The 21,892-nt window shown below is 49.9% G+C and overlaps 1 protein-coding gene across 1 annotated transcript; it reads left to right on the forward strand.

Annotated features, from left to right (window-relative positions):
- The first annotated feature begins 4,447 nt into the window (after nt 1-4,447).
- WNT9A (Wnt family member 9A) lies at nt 4,448-21,870 on the forward strand. Its single transcript, XM_057367827.1, has 3 exons — nt 4,448-4,700; nt 8,898-9,160; nt 19,042-21,870. Exons 1-3 carry the CDS (start codon nt 4,487-4,489, stop codon nt 19,513-19,515), a joined length of 951 nt encoding a protein of 316 aa, XP_057223810.1. The 5' UTR covers nt 4,448-4,486; the 3' UTR covers nt 19,516-21,870.
- Nucleotides 21,871-21,892: the final 22 nt, after the last annotated feature.

Below are 21,892 nucleotides of genomic sequence, written 5' to 3' on the forward strand. Positions count from 1 at the left end.
AAGAAAGTGTGGCACAGGAAAAAAATTGTGTGGAAAGTGAAACCAGAATTAATTCAGCTATTGTACAGATGGACYAAAGAGAAATTTCCTAACCCAGGAGGGAGCTCTGGGGTAGGAATGCAATATTTCAGGAGGCCTGTAATTTCAGGTGGGAATAGCAGAGGCCTCTCTTTCCAGGAGAACAGCTCCCCTTGGCTCTTGAGTCTGGTGGCACTTGCAGAGGAAGCTTTGGAGCACTCAAAAATGAAAATGCACTCACATTGTGWGGGTGCCTCAATTCTGCCTCATCCCTCTCGAATCCTGTCAGGAAAGTCCCCACTTAAACACGGGAAAATCCAGGGATGCTGAGGGAAGTGTGAGCTGACAAGGCAAACAACAAAATGAGAAAACCTCTTGACTTTTGAGATGGGCTGGAAGCAGGATCTGCCTTGAATCGCCTCTTGGAAGGGCAGTGACTCCGTGGTGTCCCTGATAAAACTTGGCCATGGCATTATCAGTGGGAGCTGAGCAGGGGCTGGGCTTGGGATCTCTCCCAACTCCTGGTGATTGAACTCCAGGAAAATGAAGTGACTGGTAATTTTTGGGATGAAATTGGAAACTGAATGCCACCAGTAGTGTGTGCGCAAACCAGATGGTTCTTGCTTTTTGTATCATTAATTATAAACTTTCCGGATTCCTGGCCTCAAACAGGTGGGAGTGGAGTGGGAATGGCACAGATGATGCTGCAGAGGTTCCTCTCACTGTGGTGGATGTGGCACAGGGCAAAAGRTCCTTCCTGAGGTTTGGATGTYGCATTTGGAGMAGAAGCTGGGAAAGATTAGATMAAAAAAACGTGAAATATCCTGAGYTGGAAGGGACCTATGAGGTTCACCAAAGCCCAAAATCCTGAAGCAGAGTTTCAAAGTTCTGAATTCTATCAAGCATCTCTTCACTTTGTGTGTTCGTGTCGCTCTCAGTTACCTTCCAGAGAGTTTAAGTTGCCCGGGTTGTGTGTGCCATGAGCGCTTTGCTCTTTCTGGGTTCCTGGTGGACACACACAAACACACAATCCTTTGGAATCTTAGAATCTATCTTAAAATAAATGGTTTGGGTTGGGAGGCACCTTAAAGAACTTTTCAACCTTTTTCAACTTAAAGGTATCCACTTCATCCATACTCAGCGCCCTGTTGGAGCAGAACAACACAATCACAGAGCACTGGCTGGCACTTTAATCGTAACAGTTGTGGCTTAGGTGTGTAAAAAACAAGAAAACACACCCCCCTGAAACATTTCCTTGGAAAGAACAGCTGGGTCTTTGTGAGGAGCTGAGAAAGCGTCCGACTGACACCGTTGCCTTACRGGACCTCACTCAGCCGAGGTTGCATAAAAGGGCTTTATGGGATTAGGAAGGCTCCATGCAGCGGGAGCTCAGAGGCAGCGTGTCAGGTGGGGCAGCTCTCCCTGGCTCTGTTTTGCTTTGTTATTGATGCCACGCTCTGGGCAGTGCCAGCTCACCCCCGTTCCCAGGGCCTCAGTGAGGGGGAGCGTGCCTGTGGGTTCATGTGTGGGRCTTCTGCTCCTCACCTGGGTTTCATTGCTTGCTGGCCAGGGAAAAGCCCTTTCCCCCTAAATTTACCCCTCACCTTGTCCTAGGGATGCTCCTGAGCAATAATCCAAGTGGTGATGGGTGGATCTCTGTTCATGGCATGCCTTCCAGTTGTGGAAGGGTTGTGGCACTGAAGCACCATGAATCCTATTTCCTGCCTCCTCCCTGTCCCTGGATCTCTATTCTATGCGTGTTTAGGTGACTTTTATTGGGGATACACACAGCTGAGCTGTGCTATCAGCAAGTYCTGGAAGGCTGATCTGTGGGAAATCTTACTTTGAATTATCCCAAAGCCAAGCACCTGAGGGRGAAAGTGGGAAGAGGGTGAAAATCACCCATTTCTCTGCAGAAATCCTGGCTGCAGGATCAATTCCCATATCTCTCCTCACTCCAAGAGCCATCTGCTTCATGATCCTTGGAGCTTTTTTCCAGACAGTTTTGCTGAACAATCCCTGCTCAGTTGGAAAGAAAARAATGGGGAGAGGGAGCTTGGAAAATACTTCGATGCTTCCCTGTCCTTTGCCAGCTGAGGGTCTCTTGTGCCAACCATGAAAGTTTGCAGAAATGAACTTTCAGAGTATCGTGGAGGCCAGGAATGAATGTTCTGGAGGTTTTGTTACAAATCTTCACTCTGGTGAAGCTCAGACTGAGGCACTGCTGTCATGAATGAGGAGCTTTGGCTAACGMCACACCAGGGCTGGGTGATGTCCCCTCTCCTAGGGGAGCAGTAGGGACAGACCAAAAATGAAAAAGTTAAAATATGCTTCAAATAGACTTGCTGTTTGGCCTTTTAGAATTTTTTTTCAATTATTTTGGGGAAACAAATTTTGTGGGAAAATATTTTTCCATGTTTCCCACAAATCACTCTTAACTGCATTTTTATCATTGCAGGTTTTTTTTTTTTTTCCCCTGGAGATATCAATATCTGTGTATGTAACTGAAGGAGAACATTYTCCTGCCCATCTTTGTTCTCCTAAAAATCCCCTCCCAACCTTTTTTGCTCCCTCCCTTAGAGAGCTGATATTAAATCACCTTATCAATGCCTCAGCAATGATTGGATCTGTACTGGATGTCCCTGGCTGTGACTGGGGTTGGGATTTTCAGCCCATTGTGCGCCAAGTTTTGGGAGTTAAAGCCTCTTGAGTTTGGGATTTAAAGAATCATGAGTTTGGAAGTTAAAGCATCCTGAGTTTGGGAGTTAAAGCATCCTGAGTTTGAGATTTATAGCATCCTGAGTGCCTGCCCTCAGGAGTTGGGCACCTGGCAGGATGCATCCCGTTGATCCCAGAGAAATGCTCATTGAAAATAAGAACTCCCAGGTGGGTCTTTAAGAGATTCCCAGGATCTCATCCAAGGGGGTGAGGGGTGCCCCCGTCCCGTCCCCATTGCCCCATGTCCCCAATGCTCCTGCAGCGATGGAGATGCCCGAGCCCCCAGCCCATCCCCGCTCTCCCAGGGCAGGATTGCAGTGTTCCAGCATGGTTCCCGCTCTGGATTTCAGCCATCCTTCCCTGCTGCCCGGGGAATGTGTCTCCAGGTCCTCGGCAAGCCGGGATAGTCATTCCCATTGACTGTGCGGACTGGCACCTGGCCGGAGCGGGGCAGAGCCAGGACAGTGGGGTCCAGCAGCCTGGCCAGCAGAGCTCTCCTGAGCCCAGCAGATGTTCCTGCAGCCTCTCTGCTCCCCGGGGCCGCTGCCAGCCTGGGCCCTTTCCAGCAGCTCGTCACTTGACACCRGGAACAGTCCGCTGGCATCTTTTGTTGCACATTGTGGAGTCAAGGACCTTGTGCTGGGAGAAGGCAGGGGAGGGAGGGGAGAAGGCAAAGGGACACGGATTTCTTCTGGGTGGGTTTTTTTTTTTTTTAGGTTTTGAGCTTGTTCTGTCTTGTAAAAGTTTTTGGCAGCGTCTCCTGGAAAGCGTATCCTGCTCTCCAGCCTCAGGCTCTGGCTCGCTGGGTTTTATGGCAGGATCTCTTCTGCTGAGGGCAGGGTGGCTTTCTGTGCTTTCTCAGGGTGTCTCTTGGGCTTTGATGGGACCAGTCATCCTCTATCCATTCCCAAGCTGGTTTCTCTGCTTGATATGCTAAATTGATTTTTTCTTAATGCCCAGTAGCGCTCATGTATTTTTGCTAGTTTCCTAAGTTCATGCAGTAAGGCACCTGAAATTATTTCTTTCCACTTCCAGTTTTCAKCACAGTCCTGTGCTGGAGGTGACCAAGGGTTTATGTCCAAACAAGCTCAGTGAGAGCTGCTGGGGAGAATAAATCCAAACATTTCCTGTTCTTCTCCTGCTCCCACCTTGCACGCACACCGTGATGAGCCTCACTGTAAAATCACTGCTGGCCCAGACGTGAAATCCACAGGGGTGCTCAGACAGGAGATACAGACCCCATCACTGACCCTGTTTCTGTCATGGGCTGTGTTTTGTAGAATCCCAGAATGGTTTGGGTTGGAAGGACCTTAAAGACCAAAGGGTTTGGGTTGGAAGGACCTTAAAGACCAAATGGTTTGGATTGGAAGGACCTTAAAGACCGAATGGTTTGGATTGGAAGGACCTTAAAGACCAAAGAGTTTGGGTTGGAAGGACCTTAAAGACCAAATGGTTTGGGTTGGAAGGACCTTAAAGACCAAATGGTTTGGGTTGGAAGGACCATCTAGATCCAAGCCCCTGCCCTGGGTGGGGATGGCTCTCACCAGTTCAGTTTGCTCAGTGTCCAACCTGGCCCTTGACACTTCCAGGGATGGTGCAGCTTCTCTGGGCAGCCAGGACCTCTCCCCTCTCCCAGAGATGAATTTCCCCTAGAATTTGCTGGTATTCCTTCCCTCACCGCCGCACTCCTCTGTTTCTCGGCAGGCTGACGGGGAACGAGCCCCTGACCATCCTCCCTCTGACGTCGGAAATGGAGGAGGCGGCCGTCAAGGCACACTACAAGGTGTGTGACCGCCTGAAGCTGGAGAAGAAGCAGCGCCGCATGTGCCGGCGGGACCCCGGCGTGGCCGAGACGCTGATGGAGGCCATCAGCATGAGCGCCCTGGAGTGCCAGTACCAGTTCCGCTTCGAGCGCTGGAACTGCACCCTGGAGGGCCGCTACCGCGCCAGTCTCCTCAAGAGAGGTGAGTCCGGGGTCTCGGGGTTCTCTGCATCTCCTGTGCCCATCTCCTTCCCTGCTGGTCAGTTTGGGTGGCCTTTGCCAGCTGTGCTGCATTCCAAGGACTGCGAAGAGCTTTTGCTTGGCCCTGGAAGAGCGCAGCGGGCAGGGAATGTGCTAATGGGGATAATTTATGGGCTTGCCCTGCCTGCTTCCCTCTGCTGGCTCTGGCTGCTCTCCTCCTGGGCTTTGTGCAGGTCGCTGCAGCCAGGAGCTGCATTTTCTCCCCATTTCTGCTGGAAATGGAGCAGTTGCTGGAAGAGTTTGTTTTGAAGCTTTCAGAGTTGTTCCCTCTGTTTTATTGCTTTATTTATTTCCTATTTGTTTTTCCTATTTAATTACTCCAGTCTTTCAGAAAAGAAGCTGAGAAAATTCATTTTTAAGGGGAATAAGGAAAACCAGACTGTTCTGTCCTGTCCTGTTAGAGAAGGCAAGGGGAGCCCTGTCAAAGTACAGGCAAAACCTGCAAATGTTTGTGTCCTGTTACTGCCCTGGATGCRAGCAGTGGGTGATTCCCACAMCTCTTCCCAGCAGCTCTGGTGGAGATGGCCAGAAATTAGGAATATTGGAGGAGCAGGTGGTATTTTTATTTCTTTTCTTCCCCTTTCTTTGTACTCCCATACATAGCCCAGCTTCTTCCATTCTCCCAGGACAATTCAGTTCTTATTTCCAGCACTATTTTACAGACAGCATATGAGGGTCCCAAGGGCTCTGGTGACTTCCAGAAARTCCCACGCTCAGCACTGGACCTGGACAAGCCAGGGGTGTGATGTCTTTAAAGATAAGAGCAGAGGCTTGCAGGGCTAATTAGTGAGGAGGAGTAATTCAGGAGCACCAGGGCTTAACTAATGCACTGTCACTGACTGGTGGAAACAAGGAAAGTCCTCATGAAACCCAAGAGGTCCAGCTGGAGCTGCAAGACGTTTAAAAATATCCCCGCATGCCAGAGGAGTCCCTGGATTAGTGGTGCCTTGGGGAAGCCAAGCACTTTCTCATGCTGACACCTGGAGGCCACAGCTCGTTCCTTCAGACGTGCCTGTCCCCTGGGCAGCCCCGGCCGAGGGGCTCTCCTCTCCGGAGCTGAGCTGCCTTCAAACCCCGCCGAGACCCTCCATCGCAGCCCTTGTCAGGGGGCCGTGTGATGAATGAGAGCTCCGAGGGCTGCAGGGCTCTGCTGCTGTCTCATTCTGCCGTGTTTTATATCCCTGCACCATCCCTGCCCTCCTCTGGYGCCGTAAATCCTTCACGTGGTGTTCCCGGGCGGTGACACGGGGCCCTGTAAATCTTCCTCCTCCTCTCCAGGAGCTGCTGGTTCCTGGTTCAGCATTGATACCCCAGGGCAAAGGCTCCCATGTATCACCCACCAGGACACAGCTTAGAGTTCATCATCGAGGGCTTGTTTCCTCTCTTCCAGAGCCATCGCAGGGAGAAAGGAAAAAGGGGGGAAAGAAAAACCCCAAACCACTTTTTTTCACTTAAAAGTTTCTCCYTCAAGTTTTGCACTTGGTCACTAGACCAGCCCTTGGGCTGATGCGGCCCGTTTCTTAAAATAACAGGGGATTGTTTAAGGGACTCGTTATCCTCTTTGGATCCTGAGGAACAATTTTGGAAATGGCTGAAACTGGATAGCCAGGGCCGGCAGACTGTCAGTGTGCTGGGGCTTAGAATGCCTGCATTGATTTAAAGCTCATTATCTTGTTACAAAATATCTCGGTGCAATCAAATAGTGCGTGGTGGAGATGGCTTTAAAATCTGGCCAGAGCCAAATGTCACATGGAGCTGGTTGGGAGCTGCCTGTGKGTGAGATGATCCCCGTGCTGATGGGCTCGGGGAATTTGGGAAGYTTTGGGTGATGGAGAGAGGGAGGAGGAGCGGCGAAGGGGATGGAAGGGGAGAAGCTGGCAGATGAGCTGCTCCTCCTGGCTTTCCATCAGGCCTGGAATGCGTTGTGACTCTCTGCTGGAATCCCACAGCCACTCTGRATTCAGTGGTTTAAATCAGGAGGGCTTCAAGCAGGGTGGAGGTCTGGGCTGCCTAATTAACCAGTTAAGGCTGCTGGCTGTGAATTAAGTGTTGCAAGGCCAGGCTGGACAGGGCTCGGARTGCCCTGGGATGGTGGGAGGTGTCCCTTCCCATGGAACAAGTTGGATCTCAGGGTCCCTTCCAACCCAAACCCCATTCCATGGCTGTGGTGTCTCAGATGTCCAGAGCAGRGTTTACACACCAACCCATTGAGGACTCTCTGTTTGCCACTGGCACCTCGTCATTCTGTGCAGCCAGAATTCTCTAACTCAGGAGCACAGAGCCTTGGGAGCATCTGTCTTTGGTAGTGGCCTCCCCCTGACAGGCTTGTGGGCAATCTGACCGAGGGTGTGACCTAGAAAAGGTAGTTTACAAAGGAAGAGGGATGCTCAGAAGGCATTTTCTACCCAGAGGAGTTTGGTGGCCTTCACATCCATGAGATTTTGCTGTGTAAATTAAACAATTCTGTCACCATTTTCAATAAAATGTTTGTGATGCTGAAGGTGTTCCTGGGGTGTCAGAGTACATGGTCTGACTTCAGGGAGAAAACAAAATTTGTTATTTTAATCYTCACCACTCTTTGCAGTGTCTGTAGTGAGTGTGGAATTAAATCTTTTTTTATTTTAACGTTGCTTCCAATGAGGACAAGATTCCTGTTCTCCTTTTCCAGGTGAGCAATAGAATGATTGGATAATTCCTACCACAATCTGGGAGGAATTAGAACCTCAGAACCCTTGGGAGGCCAAAGCCTCAGTCCCCTGGGCTGGATTTTCATCGGTCTTCCTGCTCCTGGGAGTGTTTTGGGAAGGCAGACTCTGGGAATGGCCCCGTGAGTTTGCTTGGTCTGTCATGAACCTCCCAAGGAACAGTTCCAAAAATGACCTGGCAGTGTCTCTGCATGTCCTTGGTTGACACACCAGCTCGCAGATATATCCACTACTGTCACCATCCACTTGTGTTATTTTTGAGTGGGGGATTTCTTGAGTCCCGTCCAAAGCGTTCTGGAATTGCATCTCAAAAATGCAGTCGTTTACGGCTTCCATAGCTGGAGAATGGGCAGCTATAAATACGGGCATGTTTGCTTTTTATTTCTGGCTTTTATAATTTGGGTTGAAGCCGTGGGTCCCTCTGGGTGTTGGCTGGCCTGGTGGGGAGTGGATGCTGTCACATCCCTGCAGGTGAGCGTGGAGGTGTAAGGATGGGCTGTGAGGGAAGGGTTGAGGTGTAAACTGGGTGTTTTGGTGAGGTGACACTTCTGCTCCCCAGTCCTTGGGTGCCTTCTGCCMACAGCTCTGCTGGTCTGGAGTAGTACCCAGGGAGTTGTTTTCACGAGGAGAGGGAAGGATGAGAAGGACTGGAAGTTTGTGCTGGGTTCCTGCTGYTTGGTGTCCCTTTGCAGCAGCACAGGGACCTCCATGTCCTGTCCAGCTCTTCATGGAGGCCAACAGTGCTTTGGCTTTGARAGGACCTTAATGAACATCCAGTGCCACCCCTGCCACRGGCAGGGACACCTCCCACTGTCCCAGGGTGCTCCAAGCCCTGTCCAGCCCAGCCTTGGACACTGCCAGGGATCCAGGGGCAACTYTTGCTGACCCCTCTCCATGTTCAGGCAGAGACTGTGAGTGACMCAGAGTGACAGCCACAGAGCTGGACAGACTGGTGTTCCTGCATCCAGGCTTGTGTCCCCTCTAACCATCATTCCTTGCCCTCCCCTGTGTCCCCTTTCCCATCAGTGATGCACGGAGAGCTTGCCCATGTTTTTGAGGGTGTCAGGAATGTGGACGAGGATTTTTCCAGGGGTGCCCAGCCATGGCTCAGGAGAGACGGGCAGGGATTGACACCCAGGAAATTCCACCTGGACATGAGGCAGAACTTCTTTCCTGTGCAGTGACTGAGCACTGGGTTGCCCAGAGAGGCTGTGGAGTCTCCATGGCTGGGGATATTCCAGAACCRTTTGGAACAATCCTGCTGGAGCAGAGAGGTGGGACCAGATGCTGCGCTGTGCTCCCTTCCAACTCTGCCATTCTATTATTCTGTAACACAGCTCACTCTCGTCTCACAATGGGTTTTGCCTCAATTTTCTGGGTTCTTTTTTCTTTCTTTAACCTTCAATTAGAGCCTCTTCCTCCTCTCCCTGCAGGTTTTAAGGAGACAGCGTTCCTGTACGCCATCTCGTCGGCAGGGCTGACCCACGCCATGGCCAAGGCGTGCAGCGCGGGGCGCATGGAGCGCTGCACCTGCGACGAGGCGCCCGACCTGGAGAACAGGGAGGCCTGGCAGTGGGGAGGCTGCGGGGACAACCTCAAATACAGCAACAAGTTCGTCAAGGAGTTCCTGGGGAGGAAGCCCAACAAGGACCTGCGAGCCAGGGTGGACTTCCACAACAACCTGGTGGGCATGAAGGTGCGTTGGAGGCGGGGAGAGGGGGGTCATGCCGTTGTGGGGTTTTGGGGGTAATAACCCTGTTCTTGGGTGTGGAATGGGCGTGCTGGATGTGGAATGGATGGAGTGATGCTCCTTCTGCAGGGGAGGAGTCTGAGTTATGGGATTGTGCCCTGGTTTTCACCGTGATTCAAGWGTTGGGCAAAACTGGTGGAGAGAGACAAGAGGGAAAGAAAGGGGACTGTGCAGGTCTAGGAAATRTGAGGTGGGGACAGAGATTGCTGGGTACCTACAGGGAGAAGGGAATTTTACATTGCAAAGGGATGGAAAGATGGTTCCTCAGGCTTACATGAGGCAGGACACAGAGGAAGGGATTTATGCTGCCACAACACCTGCTTGAGGGATGCTTCTCTTGCAGCAGTTCAGTAGAGCATGCCCAGTGTAGCATCTTCTTGGCCAGGTTTCCTTAAAACTGGCTGGAGAAACACCTGGCAGGGAACCAGGGTGGAGAGATTAATTTCTGCCTGGCCTCAGACCTAAAAGTCCCTTCAGTTTTGTCTTCTGGCAGAAGCCTTCTGTGTCACTAGTGCTTTGTTGTAAAGTCCCTTTTTCCTTTTCCCCTCTTTGTCCTCTCTTCCTGTTCTTYCCACCTTCCATGAGGCTTTACCRTCCTGCCTGAGGGCTCCCCTGMAGGACTGCCGGAGTTCAGGAAGCATTTGGACAATGCTCTGGGGCAYGAGSTGTGATTTTTGGGTTTGGACCCGATGATCCCTGCGGGTYCCTTCCAGCTCAGCATTTTCCATGACTGGTGTAAAGGACAAACTGTCTGCGAGTGCTGGGTCATCCCAGCGAGGGGGGAAAGGAAGGGGCTTTCCACCTTCTCCCATAATCTGCTTGGCTGTACCTAGCCCAGAGTTGCTCCTACACRAAAATCCCTCAGATTGGCCAGCACAGGTGCTCAGGATCAGTGTTTCATTGCACCAACCTCCGAGGGGGACATACTGTAGGGCCAGAAATAGCCCTCGAGCCTTGTTATTGTCTGTGTGATTGGATGCAGGCTTGGGGCTGCCATGGGGGACCTGGGTCTCCAGTTTCCCGGGCGAGTGCAGCCCAGCCAGTTGTGCATTCTAGGAATGGCCACCCCAGCTCAGTTGTTGCTGTGTCTATGTATAAAATGTCATTCCTCRCGACGGAATTGGGGCATCGGGGAATGCCACCGGCCAGCAAAATGTCTCCCCCTCTCCCCAATACCAGATGCTCCTAGACAGCGCTGAGATCAGGATTAGAAATATCCTGGATTTAGCTGGTGTCTGGTTTTGGCTGACAGCTTTCCTGCTCTGGATTAAAGGGCTCAGTGTCTCTGRACTCCTGTGGCAGCTCTTTGACGTGTGAAAGAGGCTTTGCAGGAGGATGGAACTTGTTGCAATCCTTGTGTTGGTCGCTCTGTGCCATCTTTTGGGGGTGYCTGTGTAGCAGATGGGACTGATGATGGGAATGGTGGTCCATGGAGGCTGTGATTTCATGCTGGGTGTTTCTGTGAGATGTCCTGGCTCTCCTCTCATTCTAAAGTTACACACTRCAGTATCATCAAAACCTCCAAGGCTGTGGCTTTAGGTGCTGCTGGCAAGTCCTTGTAGCTCCAGAAATACCCACCAGCAGTGGTGGGGCTAAAAAACCACCCCAATGGGGACACTCCCAGTGTCCTAATCCCAGGAGCTGCAGTCAGGATGCCCACATGGCTGAGGCCACTCTTGAATTTAGGATTTGTGTCCYTAATTATCATCTGTGCTCTACACTGTGGGACTTTGAGCTAAACGAACTCCCAGGATGGGCTGGAGGGATCAAAACTTCCTTTCTGTGTCCTAACCCTCATTAGTGAGCTCCCAGGGGAAGATGCAGGGCTCTCCAGCATCCTCTGCCTCCACTGTCCTTGGCACAGCCGGGCTCTGGCCACGGGCAGAGGTTCCACGGTGTAATATCTGCAGCTAAACAGCTGAGTAACAGTTGTGACGGTCGTCCAGACGCTGAGAGCCCTCCTGGCAATCCAAGTCACAGACCTTTGCTGCAGGTCAGTGATCCAGTGTTCCTATTTTCGTCCACCCACAACGTGTCTGTCGGGTCGGGGTTGCTGTCTGACAGCTTTCCTTCGCCTCCTTGCAGCAGCAGTTGAAGGATTTCTCAGTTTGTGCTGCTGGAATAATTSGTTGTGCCACGGTGTGGTCGCAAGCCAAGCCAGGTTCACAGCACCACCATGGACCAGGCAGGGAACGAGGGAATGTTGGGGAGGAAGCTTTCAGGAGGGGGATGGTTGAAGATCAGGAGAACCCACGCCTGTATGGCCGGGATACGTGTCCCTAAACTGCTGCCACAATTYGGTGTCACTAAGGTGATGATCAGAGAGGAGGACCCAGGCTGGCTCTGTGACTGCAAGGACAGAACTCGAGGTGTTTGCTTCAGATTCCAAAATGCTGAAACCAGTTTGTGGTTGATGGTTGTCTTTGGCATTGCTTACTCTTAGGTGTGGATTAATTCCASGTTTGATCTGTGTCCTTCCTCCTGGTCCTGCTGTGAGTGCAGGAACGCAGGGATGGAGGATGAGAGCTGCACAGCAGGCATCACTGTGTTCCTGCTGAATTTATGGATGTCATCCCTGAGGAAGGTTGTGAGTTAAATATGATTTTCAGTTTGTTCTGTCTTCAAAGAAGCTGCTCACCACTGAGTAGGGTTTGCTCACCCAGTGGCTGCAGCAGCGCGAAAGCGCTTTGGAGTAACCCAGTGCGGTTATTGGAACAATAACTCATCTGGATTTGATTTGGGGTGGATCAAAGGCAGCTTAGGAGCGCAGACAGCCTTGATTTGTGCCGTTTTGGACCCGAATGGTTTGGAGCTCGAGTATTYGCAGCGTGTGGCTGTGTGTGTTCGCTGAGGGAGTGGAGAAGTCTCTGCTAAAGATGCAGCACAAGCTTGGTGGTCTCTCACTGGTTCCTAACGTGTCATTTTTCCCATCTAATTACTCCCTACYATGGCAAAACATACAAATAGTCTCTTGAGACCTGGCAAAAAAAAAGGACCTGTGCTGGGACTGAGTAATTTGGCAAGCAACCCTTTCCCCTCCTGGTCACCACAGMAGTTTCTCCATGGTGTCACACCAGCAAACAATCCGTGTGTTTCTGYGAGGGTGACATTATCCTATCCCGCCTAGTTTTAGTGTCTCTTGGTAGACGTTCTCATTTAATTATGATTTTACTTCTGCCTTTTACAACCTTGATGGGCCGCCTGTAATTTTGCTGCCACCAGTGAAATAATCACTGAACATGTTGTGCCCATGGTGGCTCACCAAGTTATATGATATGAGCTCAGTGGTTAATGAAAGGGCGAGCTTGTCTAGTGTGAGGATGAGGTAATTAGACCAGGACTTCTCCAGCCTTCTCTTTATTGAAAAGCAGGAGCTCTGAATAGACCACTTATTAAAAAAGCAATTTCCCTTCCTTTGCCAAATCTGCTCTCCCCCATTCAGCCATTCTTTCCAAGGGGTCTTGGGTGGAGAGGGTGTTTTGGGGGGAGATGTATGTGTGGAGGGGATGGGGGAGAAGTCAACTGTGTTAAAGCTCCATTGCCAGCAATGAAGTTCCTGAGTTATATTAAATGAAGCCCAGGCAGCCTCGCTAAAGCTCTCATCTTCTCTCCGTGCTCCCCCCGTTTCCCCCTTGTACACACAAGTGCAGCCCTCTTTTGTAACCCATTAATGAAAAGGAGGAATATTAGAGCACTCAATTAGTTCCACTGGGCTTGAGTAAGTGATGTTTTAATTAAATTTGCCCWGTTTCTCAGCAAAGTATCATTAAACATGACTTTCCAACTCCCTCTCTGGAGCGTTGCTAAGTTTCTTAATCCCAGGAGTGCTGACCTCTTCCAGAGGTATGTCTGGTCAAGCATGTCTTACAGATCCAAGGGGCACAATTAAAGRGGGCTGCTGCTACCCTAGGAAAAGAAAAAAAATTATCATGTTCTTATTCCCTTTTTCCCTCATCCTTCCAGAAGGAGGAACACGAGCCTTTGCCTGAAGTCTGGGTATAACCACAGTTGTCTCGAGAGCCGAGAGTGTTTAATACAAAATTATGGGAGGGTAGAAATGGAGAACAAGAGAAGACCTCTCTTTAAGCATTTTCCTGCTTTGAAACTGGGTCCCTCCATGAAACTTCATTGCTTTTTGCACAGGGTCTTTGGTCTGTGCAGACCAAGGACGATTCTGAAGGATCACAGAATTTGGAATGGGTTGGGTTGGAAGGGACCTGAAAGGTCATCTCGTCCCAACCCCCAGCCATGGTCCTTTGTCACCCTTCAAGTCCAGCCCCATCCTAAGACAGCTCCACCTGGAACCATCTGGGATGCTCTGSAGAGGGTGGTGGGAGGTGCCTGGACTCTCCCTTGCTGTTGACTTGCTTATTTTGGAATTCCATGCGAGGAATGGCTCTTCCCCCCGGGTGGTGCTGGCAGRGATCTCTTGAGAGGGCTGGAGATGCGCTCTCCATATCGGGGAGATGTTTGCCCAGCTATCATCTGTCTGAGGAACTCGGTGAGCTATCACATAACGCGATCTCGGAGCATGCCACCCTCCTCATTTCTGGAGCTCCGCCTGGCAGAGGGGCGAAATTGAGACCCAGAAAGATTAAGTGACTCACTAAAGGTCACACACAGGCGGAGGGAGGCATGACTCTCCTGTTGCAGAGACAGTGTTTACAAGCGCTGACCATCCAGTCTCACGCAGTTCCTACTCGTTAACATGATTCCAGTCCAACTCCGGGTTTTGCTGCACCCTCACCATGTGCAATAATCGCTCTTTTGGAGCTTAATACAGTTGGTGCATGAAAAAAAAAACCCAAAAAAAAAAAACCCCAGACATAAAGCATTCTTTTGGCAGTTTCTTAGGGATGTGTTTGCAGCGAGAAATGGGGCATCACATGTTACCAAGGTACAAACCAAACCCAGCAAATAACAGCCTGAGAAGAGCTCTTAATGTACAGATCAGTTTTCAGGGCACCACTGGTATTAATTGCTGCAGGTTATGACAGGTAGGAATGCCCAGGCATGCTCTCTGCATTTTCCTCTCCTTTCAGGCTGAGATTGGCTCAGCCAAAGCCTTTCTAAGGGCTGGAAATCAATACTCTGGAAAAAAAAAAATTGCTCGCTCAGTCCCATAAGTGATTGCAGTTGGTTGTTTATGCGGAGCTTTTTTAGCATGGGAAGCACGCTAGGAATACTGAGCATGGGGAAAATACTTCTAAAGTTCTCGGCTTTAAGTAGGGTTATGTTATTCTATGCTTAAATGTTTGTATTTTAATACCTATGTCACTAAAATATGAGTGTTCCTATTTTTTAAAGAAGGAAGGGTGGTGGAGGGGAAAACTGAAAAAAAAACAGCTTGAGAACACGCTGGAAAGAAGAAGTTTTTAAACAGAATAGAAGGAAAAAAGAAAGAAAAACTTCTAACAATCTGTRAAACTTTTATAATTCATCCAATGGCATCGGCCCAGTGTGAAGGGACGAGTCTGGTCTTCTGCTCATGTGTGGGGACCGTGGCTGCTGTCCAAACAAACATTAATACTTGAGCTGAGAGAATGACTAAGCCTATTTAAATTGAAGAGGGATCTGCATCCGGGGATGGAAGGGATTGGATTTGTGGGGAGGCATCCCAAAGCCCTTTCTGAAGCCGGGCGAGGCGAGGGCTGGCTTTTCCCTGGATGAGCTGCCTCGGAGGAGGGTTTGCTGCCTCCTCTGCCCCAAACCATAGCGAATGGTTTGAAGCCTCGGAGCCGCAGCCCAGCCATGACGACAGCGGAGCAATAACCGCGGAATTCCCACGGCTGGGTGTCCGCCCTGGCCTGCTGCTGCCCAGACAAGAGTTGTCTGAAAACCACCGCCAGAGCCCCGTGACCCAGCTGGGAATGAATGGGAATCCTGTCCTCGGCGTTTCAGCTAAAACACTGAGAAATTGTGTGTTGCAGCATGTCTGAGACTGATCATGACGGGGGCACTCAGTCTGAGCTTCGCAGCGCGCCATTGTTGGGAGCAAGGATTACATGTTGCATAGCAATGCTCTGCTGTGATCCCTTTCCCCCGTGGCTCCCTGTAAAGCCATTTGGGAAGGCAGTCCAGCAGTGCTATCTGATTTCCTCTGAGTGGCAAACGCCAGGAAAAAGTGGTTCTGCCTCACTTTAGGTTTTCCTCATTCCATATTTGTCAGTGTTAGGTATTCTCACAGCAAGGTCAGTGGGGATTTGTGTTCCTGTCAGGCTTTATTTTCCTCCCAAGCTGTTCTGTTTGAGGCTCCCAAKCCAGGTGGGTGTTCAGAGGAGATGAGAGGACAGAATTTCCATGTGTGATGCCATCCCTGCCCCACCACTTGTCTTTGCTTGKGCTTTCCTTTTTTTTTGTGGTAGGAGCTCTCTACACCACACAGCACAGCAAGGATGCTCCTCGTTGCTGTTACTCCTGAGTTACTACAGCTCTGCTGCTGTGTGGTGGCTGTTGAGTTGGGGCCTTGGGGAGTGTGAAATATTTTGTGCCTTGGATTTAAGCTGGGCCATTCTGCTTCATGTCTGTGACAGGCGTGCAGGTGGCCACGTCYTTGGTGTGGATGAAATGATTATTTGGGACTGTGTTCAGAGTAGGCTCAGGTCTGTGTAGGATGGACGTAAATCAGGTTAAATCAGGCTTTAAGCTGTGATGAGCCTTGAAACGAAAGCAGGAGCTTCTATAGCTCTTGAAATTATGATTTTACATGTTAAAGTCTTATTCTTCCTCATCCACCCTGGAGTTTTTTGGGACTAAAACCCACGTTATTCTATCCTGGAAGCCCCTCCAGGTTTGAAAGCGGGATCCAGACGTTTGTCCCAGGATCCAGCCAACAAAGCTTTCTCCAACATTGCTCCAAGCAACCTGCTGACTTGGATCAGTCTTGCTCTGCTTCCTGAAGAAATGAGGTGGATTTAAGTGTCTCTGACAGGAGCTCGCAACAAGAGGAGGAAAGGTTGCTGTGGAAGCCGGGGAGCGGGACGAGAACCAGAAGGGCTTTGCCAAGGTTCATTTTGGCTCGTGGGTGGTTGGGGCCCGGAGGCAGCAGTTCCCCATCACGCAGCGCCTCGAGGAGCTGCAGCGTGACTGACAGCAGCAGGGGAGGCTGCCTGGGCAAGGCGCTTTTCTGGGATTTTCACTCTCGCTGCCTCATAGCATTCTCAAGCCCTTCCCGGTCCTTCCAGGAGGTTTACGGGGCGGTTGGGATGCACGGTGCTTGCACGGCAGCCGTGTGAAAATCCACAGGTGGGGTTTCATGAACTGGTGCATTCATGGGAACAGGGACAATGGAAACCTTTTATGGTTTGGTCCACCAGCATGTGACACCAGAGCTGTCCCAGCCACTGCTTAAGGAGGAGRTAAAAACCTGTCAGGGAAGTCCAGGCTGGGATTCATGAGGGGCTTTGAGTCCAGATGAGGATAATTGAGTGAACTACCTAAATATACTTATTAGTACCCCTTGAGAGATTTTTTGTGCTTCAGAAGAGACAGCTGATGAGAGCAGAATGTTTTAAAGCACTTCAGGTAGTGCCAGATGATCATGTATGGACATCTGGGTTTGGCCCAGAGGGTGGGATCCTGCTCACAGTGTCCCCTGAACTGAGGTGCCTCTGTGTGAGCTGGGTCCCCAGGCTCCTGTCAGTGACAGAGGAGTGCTCAGTGCAGTCAGTAGGAGCCTGGAGAGCTGWTCAGTGGAGCAGGTGTTTGTGCCTCACTGCAGGTTCCTCTCCTGCTTTGGCTCCCCTGACTCAGACGGGAGTTCTGAGGTGTTTCTCGAATGGAGGTGTTCAAACCTCGGTGTTTGCCTYGGTGAGGTCAGCCCTGGCTGTCTGGTGTGATTCAAGTGCCTAAACCTACATGTTTATTCCTGACTGAGAGGCTTCTGCCATCAGCCAGCTGCCCATCCATYGGGATCGGGTTTTCCAGCACATGTTGGGCTGTATCCACCAGCCCCATGTTGGCTGTGGCGCTCCCGCAATGTCAGCGCTCCCGCAGAGCTCAGGAGAGGTGGCTCCCGACAGGAGCAGCCCCGTCCCCAGCTTCCCTTCCCGAGTTTCATCACCCTGCCTTGTTCAATCAGCTCCAAATCCAGGAGCAGGACCACGAGCTGAGCCAATTCCTGTTGGTTTCTCGCTTTCCCCACTCCTGTACAATGGAGGTTGTCTCCTGTTCCAGGTGGAGCAGATGCAAATGCACAGGGGGAGGTGGAAGGGTTGAGGAAAGCCTGGACGGATGAATGAGTGCAGTGTGCAGCCCYTTCCCAAGTATCCCAGCAATTTCTGCCCGGTTTGCCGATGGTGTAGGCRTGAAATCAGGTGGAGGAGCTTTGTTTCACACGGACTCAGCTCTCACTTCTGGACAAGCAGCGAAATGGGGCTTTACACGAGGGAGGGCACGGGCGAGGGTTGGGGTTTGCTCCCCCCCTTGGTGCTGAAATGTGTTCTGCACGCTCTYGTCTGACATTGTGGGATTTCTCGTGGACTTGGCGAGACACTTTGGCACACAGAGCGTGACAGCCCTCACCCAAACCATCCCAGCTGAGCGCTGTGAGCGGCAGCACATCTCCCCCTGTAACCCGCCACTGCTCTGAACGCTACTGTGTATTATTGGATTGCGCCTGCAAAGGTCTTGGCCGTCACAGGAATGAAGTGTGACCATTGGACAGGCTCTGCTGAAGGCTGCCTTATGAGTATTGTCTTTCTAAAAACGTTTCTGGAATATCACGATCGGGCCAGGCCCCAATTCCAAGTCCATGACCTATTGCATGGTTTGTGCATGGGGCTCAGCAGGATTTGTGCAGCCAAATAATTAAGAACCGGATGGCCAGGAAATGGACTGGAGCCAGTCCTCTGCTCTCAGGAGGCCACAGCGTAGGCAGATGCCATCATGGGCACGGGGGGAGGTTGTTTTCTTCTCTTTTAGGTACCGTAGATGCCTGAAAGAAGGGCACTTTCAACAGTAYCTTTCCAGGAGCCAGCTCTGTAACAACTCTGTTATCACCTGCTCCTGTACAAGGTGGTTATACCACACCCATTTAAAGTCAAAATAGAATTAATTTTGAGCAAGGGGCAGTAAAGGAGAATTAGAAATACAGATATATGTTTACAATCTGTGGGTTTTCTATGTCTGTCCAAATAGCATCTCTGCTCTCGTGCTGGTCATGGAGGAATCTCGGGGATGAATCTCTCTCTGGAGCAAGGGAGCTGGAATGTTCCAATGCTATTTCTAAGGAGACAAATGTGGTTTTGTGCCGTGAAACTTCTTTATGGTAGCCTGATTTGAAAAGGATGGGATCCTTTTTTTAGTGTTAGTCAGTTGATGATGCTGAACAAAGATTGCTTCTGCTCGTACTTGGGATTGGGGTCCTTTGGCATGGAGAACATTCCCWCTGTCCACACTCATGGTCTGGAGCATGTGCCACACCACCTCTTTCCACTGAATCAACTCCTTCCACTTTTGTTTTATCTTATCTACTTATTATTGATAAAGGGGTGCTAAAATACGCATTAATCTCTTAGTTACATCATAGTTTCAGATCTCAGTGTGCACAATGATTGGCAGCACTGTACAATCTTTGTACACGGTTCTAGTATCATTAATTGGCCAATTAAGCAAAGTTCTTGCAGTAAATGTCATAATCTGGGAGCTAAGAGCTTTCTGAAATAAATATTTCCTGTAGGATGTTTTTTCTGTCTGCTTCCAACAGACACTATGTGTTGTCATCAACTTTGTGTCCTTGAAGCGTCTTCTAGAAAATGTCATTTTTTGCTGCGCATCTTGATTTCTCCCTCCATGACTGATTCTCTTTTGGGGCCGTGTGTCTGCAGGTCATCAAAGCTGGCGTGGAGACCACCTGCAAATGCCACGGCGTGTCCGGATCCTGCACCGTCCGAACGTGCTGGCGGCAGCTCTCCCCCTTCCACGAGATCGGGAAGCAGCTGAAGCAGAAATACGAGACCTCTCTCAAGGTGGGCAGCACCACCAATGAGGCCACGGGGGAAGGAGACATCTCCCCCCCTAAAAAATCCATCCCCGGCCACAGCGATCAAATCCCAAGGACTACGGACCTCGTCTACATTGACGACTCGCCGAGCTTCTGCCTGATGAGTCGCTACTCGCCCGGCACCTCGGGACGGAAGTGTTACAAGGACAAGAACTGCGACAGCATCTGCTGCGGCCGGGGGCACAACACGCAGAGCCGGGTGGTGACACGCCCGTGCCAGTGCCAGGTGCGGTGGTGCTGCTACGTGGAGTGCAAGCAGTGCACCCAGAGGGAGGAGGTTTACACCTGCAAGGACTGACGCGACCCGTGGTTTCTGCCATGCGGCCACCCCCAGGCACGGGCCAGCTTGGAGAACTGCCTATGGAGACAAACAGGGTTTGATTGACCTTCTGGGATCTGGAAGCTATGTTGAGACATAAGCACTTTGTAGGGTACAGGTGACCCAGCTGTGTTGCTGTTTTGTTTTTTTTGTTTTGTTTTGGGTTTTTTTTTGTTTTGTTTTTTTCCTGTAGACTGAATTTTCATGAGGTCCAACCGTGTGGAAATAAGTGCCTGTCACGCTGGGGTTAGACGCCAGCTGACCTTCACCTTCGTTGTCTACGCAGTCTGATGGATCATTTCTCCTTGGAACGTTGTTTCAGCGATCCTCCATGAACTCCTGGGCTACAATATTCCCGTTGGCATAAATCTCCTGTACTCCTTCATTCCTGGAGCTCGCCCAGCTGCTTGGAGAGCTGAGCAGATACGAAAAACCTTTCTGCTTTGGGAAGCAGATGTTTGTTCCTCCAGAAACTGGAGAGGGATTTGTAGGGAATGATGGGTCCTGAAGGTTCTTCCAGTGGAGTTTCTGCACATGGAGCAAACAAGGCTCTGACAAAGAGACCCACTGGGAGCATCAGCTCTTTAATGACAGCTCCATATCCTGCGTTGTCACCAAGTGCAGCTCAAAAATGTCGGGTCCACCACATTGCAGATGGAAAATAGATCCAAGAACGAGGTTGGGAAGACAGCAGAAAACCAGACGTGCCTGTCCCCTTCAATCCAATCCCACATTCTTTATTTAAAGCAATTCCCCCAAACACAGGTTCTTTAGCACTATTGCTGTCTTAAATCAGACTTTTTTTTTTTAAACCACTAGATACTTTTGTTTCACTTTCACTTCATGCATGATTTATTTTCCGCTCCTCTTCCCACCTCTTGCCGATGGAAGTCGCCCTGTGGTAACTGCTTCAGAAATCCCAACTGGAACTTTCTGAGTCTTATGCCAGCTGAGTTTGGACGTGTTTCTCTTGAGCAGGACAGGAGGAATCCGAGTTCATCGTGGAGCCCAGGGCTGTCTCGCATTGTGGAGCAGCCATTTAGGCCTTGATCAGACCTCTGGAGGAGCTGACTTTTCTTTCCTAGGTCATCATTCCATTTACTCTAAACCATGGCAGTGGTACATGACACAAGCTGTATGTAAACCCTATGACCTTAAGATTTTTTTTTTAACCACTAGATCGAGAACTGTATTTTAAAAACGCATCTGCTAAATCCTGAAAAACKCTTGGATTTGGAATAGCCAATCAGAGACAACCTGAGAGAAGCCAGAAATTTGATTGCAGGGGTTGGTCACTCCAACGCTGTGAAACAATCTCCAGCATTTCCTTTTCCCTTGGAAGAAGCGATTTGCAATCCAGGACTTGATATGCCAATATTCTTCATATAAACGTGGATTTGAAGCAGCCAATGAATGCCTGAACAAAGCTTTCTGAGGAAAAAATGGAGAGCGGGGGGTGTTTTGTTTGATTTTTGGTAGCAATTTTTGATTGTCCAGTAGTAGCAATTTCCACCCGATTTATATCAGCCACTGCTCTGGTGTTCAAAAGGTTTTCAACCAATACTAAAAATTAGMAAAACAAAATTTCCCAAGGTGGACTATTATTTTTTCAAAGTACTTTTTTCCATGTTTTTATTTAATGTTTAAATTTTTTCCCCCCGAAGAGAAGCCACTAATACTTAAGCTGTTCATGTGCATCTGCTGGGAGGAGAAAATATCGATTTTGGATTTTCTTGGTAACAAATACCTGCAGTCCAGTCTGGCACGTTGGCATCAAATCTTGAGGTGGGGGCATGGGGAGGGGCAGGGTGTTACTGTTTAATAGCACCATGGTCCTGCAAAGTGAAGCAAAATGTCTCTTTTTTGGTGTTTCCTTATTTGCTGTACAATTCTGGAGGCTGGGATAATGCTGGAGGAGGAGGAGGGGGAATCCACACGTGGAATTTCCACCTTCCACTCTGGCAAAGTACCAGGAAGGTCTCACAGCTTTTGGGAAAGTCACCCCTGAGCAGTTTTATCTAATGGTTTAAAAAATAAATTGCCTAGAAACCTATTATTCAGTGTGTATATATAGATATATACACACCCCGACGCATAAATATATATATATATATAAATATTGAACATTTATTTATTGTAGAGCCCTTCAGAAGGACCTTCTTATGGTTTCAATGTGGTATTATGTTAAATTCTTTCTCCCTCTGTCTCTCTCTCTCACACATATGTGCAAACTCACTGTTACATTTTTGTGTGTTCTAGAATAGCTCTTCCCCTCCAAAGCAAAGCCAGACCCAAACCTGCTCAAAACAGGATTTTGGGGTCTGAATTACTATTTCTGGCTCCATTCTTTCCTTTT

Source organism: Malurus melanocephalus, unplaced genomic scaffold (genome assembly GCF_030028575.1).
Source record: "Malurus melanocephalus ecotype Western Australia unplaced genomic scaffold, MMel_1.1 scaffold_86, whole genome shotgun sequence".
NCBI classification, from domain to species: Eukaryota; Metazoa; Chordata; class Aves; order Passeriformes; family Maluridae; genus Malurus; species Malurus melanocephalus.

Excerpts from the sequence above, each read along its gene's own strand:
- WNT9A (XM_057367827.1), top strand. The coding sequence starts at position 4,487 with ATGGAGGAGGCGGCCGTCAAGGCACACTACAAGGTGTGTGACCGCCTG. Across the intron at positions 4,701-8,897 it reads CGCCAGTCTCCTCAAGAGAG|GTTTTAAGGAGACAGCGTTC; the intron begins GTGAGTCCGGGG and ends CTCTCCCTGCAG. Across the intron at positions 9,161-19,041 it reads ACAACCTGGTGGGCATGAAG|GTCATCAAAGCTGGCGTGGA; the intron begins GTGCGTTGGAGG and ends GTGTGTCTGCAG.